At 42.6% G+C, this 17,446-nt stretch overlaps 2 protein-coding genes across 2 annotated transcripts in view; both read right to left on the bottom strand.

The window, feature by feature from the left end:
* The window catches only part of LOC308283962 (histone H3.2), a gene marked incomplete at its 3' end in the record, with an annotated part of 144,177 nt that extends 127,629 nt beyond the window's left edge, over nt 1-16,548 (bottom strand). Inside the window, exon 1 of the mRNA XM_080724476.1 lies at nt 16,464-16,548. The remainder of the gene's footprint in view (nt 1-16,463) is intronic.
* samd14 (sterile alpha motif domain containing 14) overlaps nt 9,892-17,446 on the bottom strand; it is a gene marked incomplete at both ends in the record, with an annotated part of 51,594 nt that continues 44,039 nt past the window's right edge. Inside the window, 3 exons of the mRNA XM_080724422.1 lie at nt 9,892-10,047; nt 11,727-11,882; nt 14,044-14,166. Of these exons, the coding sequence (XP_080580548.1) occupies nt 9,892-10,047; nt 11,727-11,882; nt 14,044-14,166 (435 nt within the window). The remainder of the gene's footprint in view (nt 10,048-11,726; nt 11,883-14,043; nt 14,167-17,446) is intronic.

Here is a 17,446-nt window from a genome sequence, read left to right as displayed (position 1 = left end):
TGGTGGCCATTAGCTGTACAAATCTATATATAAATCCTTGATAAAGACCATTGTAAAACTAACTAACTGGCCGTTAACTGTAAAGATTTATATATAAGCCGCACCTTTGTATAAGCCGCAGGGTTCAAATTTTGGGGAAAAAGCTGCGGCTTATAGTCCGGCAATTACGGGTATATATATATATATATATATATATATAAAATATATGAACTACTCCTTTAAAACATACTCTACAGGAGTTAACAGGTCAGACAATGGTCTATTGATAAGCATACAGGCTCGTTCCTTTGCTAAACCAACCTGGTGTGACACTTGTTTAAAAGGTAGGTCGAGGTGTGAACTTGGGGGTTGTTTTGCATCGATGCACGTCCGTGCGCGCAAGAGGCGTGGCACTGCTCAGAAAAGACACGGACCGATACAACAATGTCGAGAGCGGAAATGACAAAACGGATGGCAGCTTCCGTTCGTGACTTTCAGGAGGTGTGTAGTTGCAGAGTCTGATGTGTAATAGTTGTCTGCTTTGAGTGACTATAGGCTGCAAGTGATTGAATGAGGAAATGAGATCAGGGGCGTCAATTGGGTATGGCAGGGGTATGCAGCCGCCATACCCTGGGTCCAGGGGGGGAAATAAAAGTTACTTTTAAATATAAATCCATGAATGTCTCTTTGTCTATCTGCGCTGGTTATTATGTTGTTAAATTACAGTAAAATAACAACAAATGCAAAATTTAACAAAATGGTCACTTTAACAAGGTTTTATGATTATATTCTCCAGACTTGTATTCTCCCCAGCTTGACAAAATGGTATATTCCCAGGTTCCGCAGGTCGGCTGCACAGGTGCAATGCATTATTGTTAATTGTGGCACGTTTACTAACATGCTAAGTTTAGCTGCACTTGAACAACCATTACAAGCTGCCATATCCAGCCCAAGAAACCGTAGAAACCTGTGTAAAAAACTGAAAAAAAAAAATAGTTTTTCTTTTCAGACATTGTGAAAATAGCCGATCTACATCTGCGAGGCGTTGTGAACATGTAGATCTGCTATTTTCACAATAGAACCGTGTTATACAAAATGTAAGGCCTCTTTTCCATGAGGACTCCCATCTTTGCCACACCCTAGCTTTTGCTGAACTGACGCCACTGAATGAGATGACAGTAAATATGACACCCGATGTTTTCTTCCATTAGTCTTCCTGGTTGGAGACACGCCTGACATGTGATGCGTGGCGAGGTGTCACGCACGTGAGACATTTTCCCGCATGTAGCAATTCGTAGTGACCCGGTCGTAATTATGACTCAGCTGAATTGTTCGTGTTCAGATACCAGAAAGCCAAACCTTTTCTCCCTCATGTTCCGCTTAGCTTTATTATCAGTTCCTCCGATGCTAAGTAAACGAACAAGATAAGGCTGGGTGAGGTTTCAATTACCAGGTATTTCTGTTGCACATTCTATTGCAGGCATGTGCACACATAGACATCAAAGGGGGCTTGAGCCCCTGCCCTTTTATCCGTCCGTATAAAGTGCCCTCTCCAGACCATGATTGCAGTTTTCACCATTGTGAAAGAAATGCAAATGCCCTCTTCCCATGCCATACCTGAAGGCAGCATTCAAGAGAATTGGCTTGTTCAAACTCTCCTGAACTTGAATGCAGCATCTTATGTGGAAAGAATTGCCTATCTCTGTGTAGAAATCCATGCCGTTACGCCACATCTCCAGTATTGACTTGGTTATGCTTAGTTCAGTTCACCGACGAGCTTGGAGATATGCTATTTTTGGTGCTTACACCAAAAGGCCCTTTTGGAAATGCCCTTGCCTCTCTAACATTCTCTGCACGTCCCTGTTCAATTGTGAGCTCAACTTCTGCTTGCCATGCAAACACCTGTAGATGGGAGGGTGGGGGGTTTAATGAGTGAAATGCCCGTCAGAATTACCTACAGTTCTTGAGAGGTAATTTGACTCTGCACCGGCGGCAGCCAATGCACACCTTTCACAGCAGCATCTCGACGTGCAAACAAATGCTGAAGGTAATAACATTAGCCCAACTATGTCTGGGTCTGTTGACTCTATGGGTGTTTCTGTGTGCTACAGTAGATAGCATGAAGTTGGCTGTATGGGAGCTGTCCATTTTGGGACACTCCAAAATGAAACATACCCACAATGCAATCAAATCAAATTGATTGTCAAACTTTTTGCTTTGAAAAGGTTCTGTTGGGGTTAAGATTTCAAAGACTTAAAGGAGTAGTTCACCCCCAAAATGACATATTTTCTATTGATTACTCATGCCATGGAGACTTGAGTTCAATAATATGTTTTTGTATTTTTCAAAAAAAGTACATTTTCGTAAATGTACCCGCATTGATTCCAGATGGGACCCCATCCGGAATCAATGGAATATCTGGGAATGTCTGTTAGAATCCGGAATATCTGGGAATGTCTGTTAGAATCCGGAATATCTGGGAATGCCCATATATAGGCATGTTCTGACATGCCCATATATGGGCATTCCCAGATGGTAACCGAGTCGCCGGAATGAAGCTCGCCGGGAAACGGGGGGTGCGTTCGGAAATGCGCACCGGCAGTTGCTAACCTAATGTTGCTATTGATGTTTAGAGATCACCATAATTTGCCCATGTTTATAAACTAGGGGAAATTATTATTATTCTCCCAGATCACACTTGCAAATTAATTACGTCCTTGTCCGTTCTATGCCCATATATGGAGAAGAACCCTGTCCCGATTTCATAAATATTAAGGGAATATCTGGGAATGCCCATATTTGGTAATGCCCATATATAATATGGGCATGTTCTGTCAATCTCACAGGCACTGTTGAGATTGGGTAACTGGTCCGATATACATCACTGGTCAGATAGGCAAGAATTGGCGCGACCTCGCCCGCATGTCGTCCTGAGGCGTCTTACTAGTAGTAAACCATGGGCTCTCACATGCAACAATCACATGCACACACATTAACCAGGAGACCGGCAGCTGCATAGGTTGTGACAGTCATGCTCTCTGCATTATAAATGATATTTAATATACTATTTTCATATAGGACAGTCTTAGGACAACACATCAATAAACCAAACTTAAAAGCTCCCCTGTCTGTAACTGCACCTCCAGCTTTGTAACAATAGCAGACATGGTCGTCCATTCTGGAGCTCGGAACTACAATGTTCTACCCAGTGGTGGAAAAGTGGAAAGTTCATTAATTAGAGGTATTTTTGCTTTACTTTGAGTATGTCCGTTCTTCAATACTATATACGTCTACTCCTCTGAGAATATTGTTCTTTGTACTCAACAACAATTATTTGAAAATGTGTGTTAGAAGTTACTTTGCAGATTTCAATTAATATTACAAAATTGCCTTTCTACGAGCTCACAACGTGTCGCATCACAACGTATGAGCTTGTAGATTGGCTGTTTTTGAAAGATTTGAAGTTTTGATAATTTAAGAGGAGAAACCCTTTTAGTAACTTTGGTCTACTATAGCAACACCTATAAGTAGCCTATATTTTGTACTATTGTACATTTACTCAAGTAAAACATTTAATACCCAACTTGTACTTTGTACTAAATATTTCCATGTGGAATGTACTGTAAGTAGCTATAAGGGTAATAATAATTACTATTAGGGTAATAATAAAATAATAATAAAACAAATCAGATTAGTTCTTCCACCACTGGCTTGATCTACCTTAATTAAACCGATCTCACAGTTTGTCTGACTGAACATTGTAATCCCAAGCCCGTCAGAGTTCCAGAGTTTCCACATTGAATGATCAGATCAACCGTTAGAGAGTATGGGACTACAGTTACTTGAAAACATGTGTTTGCACTACGATGGACGTCTGTCTCTGTTGGTTGGTAATGGAATAGTTCCAACAGGCTTTTGGGCAACGGTGCTCATTGTCAGTATTTATCAAAACGTGACAAAAGCTCACGTGGAGTCGATTTACCCAGGAACAGGTTTAAAAAAATTGCTATTTTCTAACCTTGTGCCGTTACGGTTTTCTGACAAAGGACTTGTGGTGATCGGGCGGCATCTGAAACTCCAGCAACAATACCAATCATCTGTTTTGTACATATCCAAAGGGGGAAAAGTCTGCATATCAGAACCATGTTGTTGGTGTCCAGGAAATATGGAGTCCAAGATGTCCAGATTTACAACAAGATGTTCTTTTTCCGGTCCCAGGGCACTAGTTTGATGTACAAACAAGAGGACAACAGCACCCAGGGGTCACAAGGGGGGGGATGTGGGACTAGGGCCCAAGGTGGATGGGGCCTTAATTATTTTATACTTTAGCTATTGAAAAATAGCAGATGTACAAGCTCATGAGTTTGTACATCTGCTATTTTTGAAAAGTCGTGAAAATGTGTGCAAATCTTTGAATATACGTATTTTTCAAGCAAAGATTTGTAACTCAATCTTTTCTGGGGGATCCCTGGAACTAAATATTTTTGAGATGGGGTACACGGCCATACATATCATTTCGGGGGTCCTTGACATGAAAAGGTTTGAGCACCACTGACATAGAAACAGGTTTAAAAAAAAAAAAAAAAACTCGATTCACGATTTTTCAAAAATAGCAGATCTACAAGCTCGCAGCGCGGCACCGACTGCCGCGCTGTGCGCTTGTATATCTGCTATGTTTCAATAGTTAAAGCGCAAAATAACCCCCTCCCCCATGAGAACATTCGTGGGGGGCCCGCAGTGAATCCTTGTACCCAGGGCCCAGAATTTGGTGCAACACCCCTGCAGGGCACTAGTTTGATGTACAAACAAGAGGACAACAGCACCACCTAGAGACAAGCAGAGATATGGGAAACAGGACAGCAAGTCCTATTCTTGTCCAAACATTCTTTTTTTCTCTTTGTCCTAAGAGTTACCTCCATAAGGACAGACTCCAGTTAGAACCACTCTGGGTGTGGGTGTTTTCCAGCCAAATCTGTAAGCCAGGGGTCTTCAACGTTTTCAGGCCAAGGACCCCTTAGAGAGATATGAAGCAGGGACCCCCTCTACATAATTATTGTATAAATGCGTGATGCAGATTTTCATCAATTTCATAGATAGATTCATAGACTTGTTTGACAGCACTGTCATCAGTCTATCTTGGATTCATGTTAATGTAAAGGTATCTATCTATCTGATGTGTATTTTCAGACATTTAACCACTTCGTCGACATTTTGTAAACTTGACCTTTCACTGTGTACTTGGTCTGCTCTTTTTTTACCTCTACACCAGACCTATTTGCCGAAAATAGCCGATCTGTGAGGCGTTGAGAGCTTGCTATTTTTGGCTAAAGTTTTCCTTGGAATAGGGATGTGAGGGTTCAAGTTGTTAATTTAAAAGAATTATCCTATCACACAAGGATTTGGCGGCCCCCTGTGGTAACTCTGAGGACCCCCTAGGTGTCCCCGGACCCCCTGTTGAAGACCCCTGCTGTAAGCGGTGGAACATTCACAGGACATTCAAAATCCCCACACTGTGCAGTCTATAGCTACTGGACAGCATGACCGTGGCTTCAGTTCGGCACCCTGCACACTCTCTGCATCTACCACAGCCCCAGGGGTGTCGCAGATATACAAGCTTACAGCACGGCACTGAGTGCCGCGCTGCAAGCTTGTAGATCTGCTATTTTTTTAAACTCGTGAAAATGTGTGCAAGTCTTTGAATATTTCAAATCCTTCTAAGGTTTTTTGAAAACAAAGACATGTTTCTATGTCAGTGGTGCTCAAACTTGTTCACGTCAAGGATCCTCAAAATTATATGTATTTGGCCACGGACCCCCATCTCAAAATGTGCTTAAAAAATACATATATTCAAAGATTTGCACACATTTTCACAACTTTTCAAAAATAGCAGATCTAAAAGCTCGCAGTGAGCTTGTAGATCTGCTATTTTTCAATAGCTAAAGTATACAATAATTAAGGGCCCTCTACCTTGGGCCCTGGTAACTCAGTCCCACGTTTCCCCCCCCTTGTGACGCCCCTGCACAGCCCCGTTTGTAACCTCACTCTCCACGATGAGATGAGGTTCCGCGCTGCATACATGGGTTTAATAGAAAGTCTGTCTTCTATTTATATTACATAATTATGATGTCACTTCTTCTTCTGATGTCACTCCTGTCTTGTAAGTTCGTAAACATTTTGAGTGATGTTATGCGGGTTGCAAGGCTGGATATCTTGAACAATATAATGTCCAACCAAAGGTCAAAAGCATGACCAATCGTGTCTGATTGGATTATATTGTCTCACAATACAACCCAGATAACATCAGTAAAAAAAAGAAAAGAAAAAAAAATACAAAACACAGGTTTGTTTTGCTGGCAAAACATTTTTTGACCTTCTGGTGAAAACAGCAGCCAGTGGTGGAGTAGAAGTAAAATGATTGAAAATGGGAAATATTCAAGCAAAGAACAAATACTCAAAATTGTACTTAAGTGCAGTACTTAAAGGAGTTGTTCACCACTTTTCAACCTGTCTTCATATAATAGGTCCTCACTAATGTTCATGATAAAATATCAAAAAAAAAAATTCTACTCAGTCCAAGTCTCCTAGGAGAGCTGTGGGAAGTTCAGAATCCATCGTCTTGTGACATCATCATTTTCCAAAAAAGAAATTAATCAATATTTTTGAAAAAAATATTTAGATTTGTATTATCGCGAGAACAATGGCTTCCACTTTAAAATTGCAACTTTTCAGGAATAGAAAGCCTGCAGTTTCTATAAGCTGGATTGGCAATCGATGATGTCACAAGACGTGACCTGCCCAGTGCCCACAGCCCTCCTCTGAAAAAAAAAAAAAAAAAAAAAAAAAACTATTTTTGAGTGAGGACCAATTATATGAACATAGGTTGAAAAGTGGTGGAGTGCCCCTTTAAGTACTTAAGCTACAAGTTACACTACACTACTGTTTACACCGTGGCAATGGCGGACGGCACCCTCTACAAGGTGTTGCTGTGAAATCAACTCCAAAATGTTCATTTTCAGGAAAATGAGCTCAAGTGGAGTTAGGAGGTTTTGATCTAAGGGCTTTTTACGACTTTTCATTTGTTCAATATTATTTTAACCAACACACAGACATAAAGGGTGTTCAATAGCACATATTTATGAAAAAAGAGAGGGCCAATCGGGTGGAGTTAGCTGGTTTGGCAGAAAGTGTGGAGTTAGAGGAGGTTTTGTCCAAAGCACTTTTTACTACTTTGCATTGGTTCAATATTATTTTAACCAACACTCAGATATCAAAATGGAGTTAAGAGGTTTTGGCCAGACAGTGACAATATGCACGTGTCTCGGTCTATACCTAAACCTTTTGTATACGTGCGGAAATACATAGTCGGTGACTTTCTTTGAGCTATCGTGGAGAGTGAGGTTCCAAACGGGGCTGCAATGACATAATATAATGACACACAAACACATACACACAAGTCACATTCCTCCCAGAGTCTCTTTCTTTGACGTTATAGGCATTAAGAAGCTCTTATCCAGAGCAACATCGTTGTTTGAGCAGGTTCAAATTCAGTGTTTTTGCTCAAGGACACTTTAGCGTAGTGGCAGCAGGGATGACAGAAGGAACCCAGCACCTTTCCATCACAGGACAGTCACAGTCACTGTAATTATTTACTGGTAGTACCAGTGGATGGTTGCCAGGGACGTGCTGGGCCCCTGATTCAGCCCGGGAAAAAGAGTTGGAGAGGCCCTCATTTATTTTTTTATTTTTAGTTAGATTTCGTCGTTGTCGGGTGGAAACCTTGTATGTCCAAAACGGTTTGTTTTGTATTTATCATTTTAAAAATGATTTAAACTAGTGAAAACAGCCGATCTACAAGCACACAACGCCTCGCACCGCGAGGCGTTGTGTGCTTGTAGATCTGCTGTTTTCACTACTTTTGTGCAACGGCCTGGTATTATGAAGCAGGGCTTTACTTTGCGAAAAAATGTATAAATTTGAAACTTGGAGATACGAGGTTTCTGCCCGACAGTGACGATTTACTTTGTTGGCCGCCCAGCCCCCAAAATGGAACGAAGGCTGTCATTTTATTTTAAATTTTTTCCTAATGGCCTGGCCTGGACCGGCCGGGAATGAACCGGCTGTTCGGGAGTTGTCCCGCTTTTCCCAATGGCCAGCACGTCCCTGATGGTTGCTCAATTAGAGCATAACCAGGTATAAGCCCTATATTATATGTTTTTGTTGTATGGCAAAATGTAAGTAAATAACCGACCTACAAGCTCACAACACGCCGTGATGTGACACATTATAGGCTTGTAGATTGTTGAACATTTTTGAAAATTGTTGAATCCAGTGGTTGATAGACACTGTGGAAAGAAACCGGCTTAAATGGTGATATTTCAACTTTGGTACAACAATTGGCTTCACATGAGTACTGAACTAGCCTACCTTACTATTACATTACACAATAGGAATAGGCCCTCTCCGTCCACGCAGACAAAGGTATTTTAGGGACTATTTCAGCAAACATTACTGGGCCATGATTGAACAACATTTTGGTGTTCATCAAGGCTCAGAAACGGTAAATAAAATCTATGCATGAACTCGGAATGTGCGTCTAAAGCCTGCAGCTTCAAAACAAGCTTTCAGCCAAAGCTATAAGTGCCGACTGTCATGACCCAGAAGCGTATAATATATCATCCATACGTAAACACACTGCAGTGAAACATGTAGAAGAATAGCTGCACTGAAATGTATGCCTTTTGCCAAGAGGATCCAATAGGTGGCATCACAGAGCAGTGATTCAACCTAGAATAACAAGCTTAAATATAGTAATGTTTACAGGTCTCAGCTAGCTCGGTGGCCCCAGTGGATACAAGAAGAGTGGGCACTGAGGAAGAGTGGGCACCTCGATGTAAAATTGGCTATTTTTGTCCAAAATGTAAAAAAACTATATATGTGGCAGAGAGTCGCAGCCCCAGCCTGAAGCCTCAAAAAGTCTAGTATCTCCCTCACTCCATAGGGATATATATACCTTTGGAGTAATGGTTAAGATATTGGACTTTCACGCGGGAGGCCCAGGTTTAAAGCCCAGGTGGGGAAGTTTGCATCACCTTTGTTACAAATATTTGAAAAAAGTATGGTTTGTATGTAAAGTACACATCATTGTCAGACTTAAATTTACCCTTCAATTTCTTGTTTATGCCAAAAATGATAGGATATAAAGGTTTTGTAGCAAAGGCAGAAAGAGTTTAATAGACCTTAAAGGACCGGGTCACCTCTGGGACAACCAGATCTTATTTTATTGTTGTTTGGGACACGATCAACACAATCCTAAGTACTTTTTTGTGTTCAATCTGTGTTTTTAGATATTTTAGGATTTCAGCATGCTTGTAGCATGCTACAACTGGTCATATGATGCATTTTGCATCATATGACGAGTTGTAGCATGCTGAAATACTAAAATATCTAAAAACACAGATTGAACAAAAAAAAGTACTTAGGATTGTGTTGATCGTGTCCCAAACAACAATAAAATAAGATCTGGTTGTCCCAGAGGTGACCCGGTCCTTTAATTGTCAACTGTTCAAGCATATTCCTGTATACTTTACATTACTTAGGATCATTAACATTTTGGACAAAATATAGGCAATCGAGGTGGCCACTTTTCCTTAGTGCCCACTCTTCCTGTTACCCTTCCAGTTTGACACTACTGTCCATCCCAGTGTCTTCAACAGTAAACAAAACCTTCCTTAAACCTTCATTTAACATTTCCCTAAACTATCCAAACTGCACATCCGGGTGCTGGCCATCTCAGCAGTTCTGTACAACGTCGTCAAGGTTGTGTAGACTTCGAACAACCTGTTTATCCTTCAAGGCCCTTGTCATTTATCTTTGTTTTGTTTTAAGTGTACTCTGTCTCCCTCTAGTGGGCGTTTAGCTGCGGCGCTGCTCCAGGTCTTTCCTGCGCTGCTTGTCCTTCTGTCTCTCCAGTTTGTCCAGAGCCTTGCGCTCCTTCTCTGCCGCTGTATGGATCTCTTTAATGCGACGCTTGAGAGCACTGCGGTCTGACGAACTCACCACACCCAGACCCTAGAGAGAGAGAGAGAGAGAGAGAGAGAGAGAGAGAGAGAGAGAGAGGGATGAGAGCAATAAAACAAGGAGACAGGAGTCAAGACCAAATCAGAAACGAAAGAGATGAGCAGGCGTAAATATCGTCGTTGTCGGGTGGAAACCTTGTATGTCCAAGACTGTTCGTTTTGTATTTATCATTTTAAAAATGATTTAAACTAGTGAAAACAGCCGATCTACAAGCACACATTAGATCGGCTGTTTTCACTGCTTTTGTCCGACGGCCTTGTATGATGAAGCATACAAAAAAATAAAATGAAGTAGGCTATGATGATTTCAGTTTCAGATTGATTTCAGTGGTTGGGGGCATGTGTGCAAGTGGCTAAATATGTATTTTTAGACACAATAAGCTGGCGATTTCTTTGTTAATATTTACAGTAACACAAATAACCCCCATAAGTCACATCTGCCCATGAAAGATTGGGGTGCATCTTGGGAATGGGCTTATTGTCTCTAAAAATACATACTGTATTTAGCCACTTGAACGCATGCCCCCAACCACTGAAATCAAAAATGTAAAAATAGCTAAAACGATAGAAAGCAGTAAAAGAAAACATTTTAACACTCATCAATTATTTTCTCTAATTACAATCTAAAATATCTTCACTGTCGGTCAGAAAACTCGTATCTTCAAGTTTCAAATTTGTATGTTTTTTCACCAAGTAAAGCCCTGCTTCATCCTACAAGGCCGTCGCACAAAGTAGTGAAAACAGACGATCTACAAGCACACAACGCCTCGCACCCGCGAGGCGTTGTGTGCTTGTAGATCGGCTGTTTTCACTAGTTTAAATCATTTTTAAAATGATGAATGCAAAACGAACGGTTTTGGACATACAAGGTTTCCACCCGACAACGACGATATGAACCCTTGTTGTAAAAAAACAAAAACAAAGTTGTCCTTTAAAGAGGTGGTGCCATAGTTTTGTACTTTTTCAGTTTTTCATGTGTCTAGGAGGTTGAAAGTACTTCATTAGACCCCCTGGGGTGTTTTTTATGAGCAATTATGTATTCTCTTGCTATTTGTTTGTTTTCTCTTGGAGGCTGCCACCTTGTGGTCAAAAGTGTCAGCTAAAAAACACACATACTTATTACATCACAGAATCAACTCCTCCCCTAATTACCATTCACCCAACACTGTGGGGTGTGGCTAACTTCAGCTGGGTCACCACCCACCACGACATCCATGCATACTTAATGAACTGGGAGTGTGGCCACATAAAAAGTCAATTTTAACTCTTTAGCTGCGTCTCAAGTCCCTTAAATTACATCCTATTTCCTACACTTCTTTCCTATTTCCTTGTATGTTAGTCCCGCCCACTAACAATAGAACGCCCCTACAAGGGAGTTGGCCTATCACCTGTGATGTTGTCATCAGAAATAGGACGTCTCCTCTTCTCTATTTCCTCAATGGGAGGGACTAACATACAAGCAAGGAAATAGGAAATAGAAAATAGGATTTGATTTAAGGACTTGAGATGCAGCTTTTCTGTATACTTTTTTGGAAAAAATCTTCCTCCTAGTATAATCATAATACCTGATAATTATGTTTTAGAGGGGGGGGGGGGAAATCATGGCACCACCACCTCTTTAAGGGCAGGCAAAGCAAATAAAGTTAGGATGTTCCGCTGAATGCCGCTCACCTTGAGCTTGCTGCCGTCCATCTGCAGCAGGTCCTTCCCGTCGATGTCCCTGGCGGTGAACTCTGGGACGTACTGCTCCATGTGGAGGCCCTGCAGCCACTCACACACCTGATGGGTGGTCCACGAAGACACCACAGACACTGGCTCCTCAAAGGGCTGGGGAGCAGGCACGTGCACACATAGACATATCAAAGAGGGCTTGAGCCCCTGCCCTCTTATCCATCTGTAAAAAAGTGCCCTCTTAAAGGAGTATAGTTCACCCCCAAAATGCCTTACTTTTTTTTTTCGGTATGGGGAATTGAGTTCAATAATATTTTTTTGTATTTGTCGCATTTGGGTAAATGTACCCCCATTGATTCTGGATAATCAAATTATTATCTTAGGAATGTGACAAAAAACTAAAAATATAATTGAACTCAAGTCTCCATGGCATATGCCATGTAATAAATAGAAAAAATGTTTGGGGGTGAACTACTCCTTTAAGACCATGAATGCAGTTTTCACTATGGTGAAAGACATGCAAATGCCCTCTTTCCATGCCATACCTGAAGGCAGCATTCAAGAGAATTGCCTCTCCTGAACTTGAATGCGGCATCTACTAGTGCTGAAAGAATTGCCCTCTCATACATGCTGTTATGCCACATCTCCAGTATTCACTTGATCATGCTTAGCTTAGTGTGGTATCAAATACCGAAAATAGCCGACCTCCAAGCATCGTGAGCGCTGCGACGCGTTGTGAGCTGGAGATCTGTTATTTTTGGTGTTTTCACCAAAAGTGCCCTTTTAGAAATGTCAGCCCCTGCCTCTCTAACATTCTCTGACGAAAAGTTAGGTGGTTGGAGACAGTATGGACAGGCCTTTACGTTAAGGCATAAGAGCTGGTACTTAAGACAATCAAAATGCAGCCCTTATAGCTCAATGTACGATTTAGGCATTTAGCATTGTCCCAGGTGTTTTGGGGAAGGTTCTAACAGCTTCCCTGTGTTAGCTGATCTGAGTGAGCGGCCAGGGGTTGTTGCGACCGTAGGTCGCATTTACTATCAAACCCTGCACAAAGTGTAAGTCCGTCAGTCCGTCAGTCTGTCTGTCACACCTCACACGTCACACTCTTGCCCTGCTCATATCTCCGCAACCGTTGTCCCGATCCATGCCACATTTTGCACACACGTTCCTTGCCTGCCGAACTACAACCTCCAAGGACCCCCGGAGCTCCAGGGACCCCCAGGTCCCTGGGGGACCCCCAGATGTAAAAAATGACCAAATGTGCTAAACTGACCAAATGACCACCCCAACGGGGCTGCCTCCGGGGAATTCCCGGGGACCACCGACTCCTGGTGCTCCAGAACGGATGCAAAAGTGGTGGCGCCCCCAGTGGAGGACCCCCTACACTGCAGCTCACATAAAATGCCGTAACTCCGGCTAGGAGCGACCGGGACAGCCGGGGCCGGTACCTATTCGTCCGCCTTGCCGGCGCGGAGACCCCACCCCTCATTTCTCACATGGCCCTCTTCTAGCGCCACCATGAGGCCGATTCTTGCAAAACACATTTTTGGACACTACTCCTACAATTTTTGCCCTAAAATCACGCAAATCGGTACACAGTATGTCTACACTCATCCCATCAACATGAATCTCTCCCATATAGCGCCACCTCCAGGCCGATTTTTAAAAACACATTTTTGGACACTGCTCCTACAGATTTTGCCCTAAAATCACGAAAATCACTACACAGTATGTCTACACTCATGTCATCAACATGGATCAGGAAGATTTTGGCAAAACACATTTTTTCCCTATTTGTGGAGATAAGTGACCTACGGTCGCTTATCTCCCGATTAGGGAGTCTTACTGGTAGTGTAGCACCTGCACACGCTTGTGTGTAGTATGTTATGTTGCTGTATGTTATCCTTAACACTGGCAACACGTGGCTTCATTTATCGAGACAATTAACCCAATGAGTGCCCCGGGCCACAAGGTGCCGCTAGAGTGCCAGAAATATCTCTATAGGCCTTCGCTCTAGCTTCCGTCGACACTGCCCGTAGTGCCTTGGGATTTCACTCCAGCCACTGTTATGTATGGCGAGAGGAGGAAGTTAGCTAACACTTAGCCATTAGCGTCTTTATTTTTTAGAAGCCCGATCTAAAGCTATTTCAGTCGCAAAAAAACGTTGTCTTTGGTCTGGGAACACAATTCAGAGAAAATCCTCTCTAAAGATGTGACTTTGTATTGGATTCGGCGGCGCGATGCGGCGGCGTTGCCCGATTACGGCCCGTGCGTGCGTGCGTGCGTGCGTGCGTGCGTGCGTGTGTGTGCATACCTCGTCAGATGACTGCGACAGGGTGTGGTAGGGGTGCGAGGAGCGCGAGCTGGAGTCGACTGGTGGTGGTGGTGGGGGCGAGGAGGGCGGAGGGGGGGAGAACTCTTCACTCAGAGCCGAGTCCTGGAGAGAGGGGGGGGGGGGGGAGGGGGGTTATTTTATTAACACGTTTCTTACGTACATGTTTTGAAGTCAAAAGGTTATACAAAAAGGATAACACAAAATGTGCTCAATACATCAGTAAGACATATGATAGCATACAAAATACAGGAAAGATGGAGGGAGAGACAGGCAGACAGACAGACAAGGGGAGAATAGACGGAGAGACATAAAGGAAAGGGACAAGAACGAGAGAAAGAGAGACAGGAAATGGAGAAAGAGAGAAACAGCACTTCAGCCCTCCCTAGGGATCGGTGTCACATCGGCCGTTCCTGCAGCGAGTGCATGCCAATAACCAGTCGTGTAAAGTAAGTACTTTTACTCAAGTACTGTACTTATACACTTTTGAGTTATTTGTACTACTTGAGTATATCCAGTTTGCAATACTTTTACTTCTACACCACTACATCTCGGATCCAAGTATTGTACTTTTACTCCACTATATTTATTTGAAAACTTTAGTTACTTACTTTGCAGATACAGTATAAATGATAATATTATAAAACATACATAAACCATTATTTTATACCTAGGCTGTTTGAAAATATCCGATCTACAAGCTCACAACGCATCACGCTGCGATGCGTTGTGAGCTTGTAGATCTGCTATTTTATACTTTTACTTTTGGTACTTTAAGTACTTTTTTATGACAATACTTTCATACTTTTATTCAAGTACATTTTGAATTCCAGACTTACTTACGTGTAACAGAGTAGTACATTGCAGTATTGATGCTTTTACTTAAGTACTTTTTCCACCACTGCCAATAACCACGATAATGCACATCCTCTCATATAATATTGCTTAATTCACAAATGGATAATTGAGCCTGCACACCGAAGAAGTTACAAAACAACTTCTTTATTTGTCTGGAAACATTTCGATCCTGTTGTGGATCTTCATCGGGTCGTGTGTGAAAATAATATTACCAGAAACACATAAAAAGAGACAGGCACTGAATGACCATAATAGGTCTGTAACCTAACCTGACTGCGCCAGATAATGACAGCAGTGCGTATGCCTGGCTGCATACCGCTCTGCTTTACCATCATCTGGGACCTCTCCGGCAGACTCGATGTAAGGGGCGGGCCATTTTTTCAAATTCTTTAGCAGGTGATTGGATGTGGCCGTCTCTCTATCACAGTCTGGGAGTGCCAACTCCAACCACTCATATTGGCCTGTCTGCATCCACGTGGTCTGCAATCAGACTCTATTGGCTCAGAGCCGCTCAGAGCCCGCCCATACTGCCCTACAAAGGCAGAGTGCAGTAACTACGTTTTGGGACACACCGACTTATTTGTGTCGCCCAACGGTCAAATTAGCCTTCATGATATTGGGGGATGAACAATTACCTCAAGAACAGATGTACAATCAGTGTAATATCACTTTTATATCTTTACCTCATTTGGCTGATAAGCTGTAACACTTTTAAACCCATTTTTTGGTGAAATTCGAAAACGTAGTTACTGCACTCTGCCTTTGTAGGGCAGCATAGCTGCCGCTGATTGGTCCGGCCCGGGGCTTTACGAGCGTTATCAACTCCCCCCGAGAGATCTCAGATGGTAAAGTAGGGCGGTAGCCTACGCACTACTGCCACCATCTGACGCAAGTCAGGTTATCTGTAACCCTGTGAGAGTACAAATGGAACCAAGGGGAACGTTTTATTTGTACAGCTCTCAGGCCACGGACAGACATTCTAGCATGCCTCTTGGCTTAAAGCAAGCTTGCCTTAAGCCAAGAGGCATGCTAGAGGCATCCAAGCTAGAGGTGGCCATAGGGAATTAATTGGATGCTGCCCCCCCCCCCCCCTCATCCCCCAAAGGCATGCTAGAGGCTTTAGCATCTTTTTTTTTAACGAAATCTTTATTTTGAACATGTTAAAATCAGACAAAGTGAAAACCGTTGAAACGGGGGGGGGGGGGGGGGGATGTATCATGCATGTTGCTAAGGTATGGCAACATGACTGGTGTCTTGCACGCGCGCCTTCGCACCAGTCATGTTGCCATACCTTAGCTTTTTCTGAACTGACGCCACTGATCCTACTACTTGTATGAGCAAATGACAAATAGAGACCTGTTGAATCTTTGAATTGACCAGGCAAATGAACCCTCATTGACTATGACTGGTGCAGAGTTTGTTATGTATTGTACTGGAGACAGAAACCCAAGCCTGCTGCTCCACGTCGATACTACAAATTGTTGTGACTTCCAGTATTTCTCACCGGGGGGTGATTTGAATGTGTGTGTGTGTGTGTGTGTGTGTGTGTGTGTGTGTGTGTGTGTGTGTGTGTGTGTGTGTGTGTGTGTGTGTGTGTGTGAGAGAGAGAGAGAGAGAGAGAGAGAGGGAGAGAGAGAGAGAGAGAGAGAGAGGGATGTGTCGGGGTAGATCCAATATAATGTAAGATAAAATGGTCTGAAGATAACTGACTTGTTGGTAAAATATTAATTTAGAAATACACAACAATAACAAATACGAAAATCATTGAAGAGGACAGTGTCCATTAACAATGTGTCTTCCCTGTACTATGGATGCTATAAGATACTACTGTAGGTGGCCTAATAGTGGTAGTAAAGATGCAGCTATGGTAAGAATGTGGTCTAGTGATATAGTAACGGACTGGCCTTTAAAAACCTGATGTCTCAATGATGACATCAGTTTGCCCCCTGTGATTGGTGTAGCAGTGTAAACAGGGTTGTGGCAGTTTGCTCAACCGGACGGACATATGGACAGACAGACAGACAGACAGACAGACAGACAGACAGACAGACAGACAGACAGACAGACAGACAGACAGACAGACAGACATAATCATTCCCTAAAGCAGTGGTTCTCAACCTGTGGGCCGGGTCCCCAATTTCCTCAAATTATTTGGGGGGGTACCCAGATGATTAATTTAATGTGCAATATTGGTTTCTCACTCAACAGTAAACAAAAAAGCATAAAGTTCAAGTGTATAGAGGATATCTGCACATTTCTAAAGCGAAAATTTGAGGACTTTTTAATGCCTGCTTTGCATTGCGTTGCTGGGGTTATTGCACGGCTGAAATAGGCATAAGGTGTATTGCATAATTAGCTAAATCGACATCATGCTGTATTGAAGAAAACTTGAAAGTAGCAATCGATAACATTTACTCATTAGGATTAATTTAGTACAGCAGCAGCAGGAGACAATCATGCAGCCACATTTCCGTCCATGCCTTACCCCTTATCCCTAAACGTCTTTGCCATTTTCTTTAGTTTTACC

Source organism: Nannobrachium achirus (genome assembly GCF_963921795.1).
Source record: "Nannobrachium achirus genome assembly, chromosome: 4".
Lineage (NCBI taxonomy): Eukaryota > Metazoa > Chordata > Actinopteri > Myctophiformes > Myctophidae > Nannobrachium > Nannobrachium achirus.
This window is presented reverse-complemented; position numbering and strand designations above follow the sequence as displayed.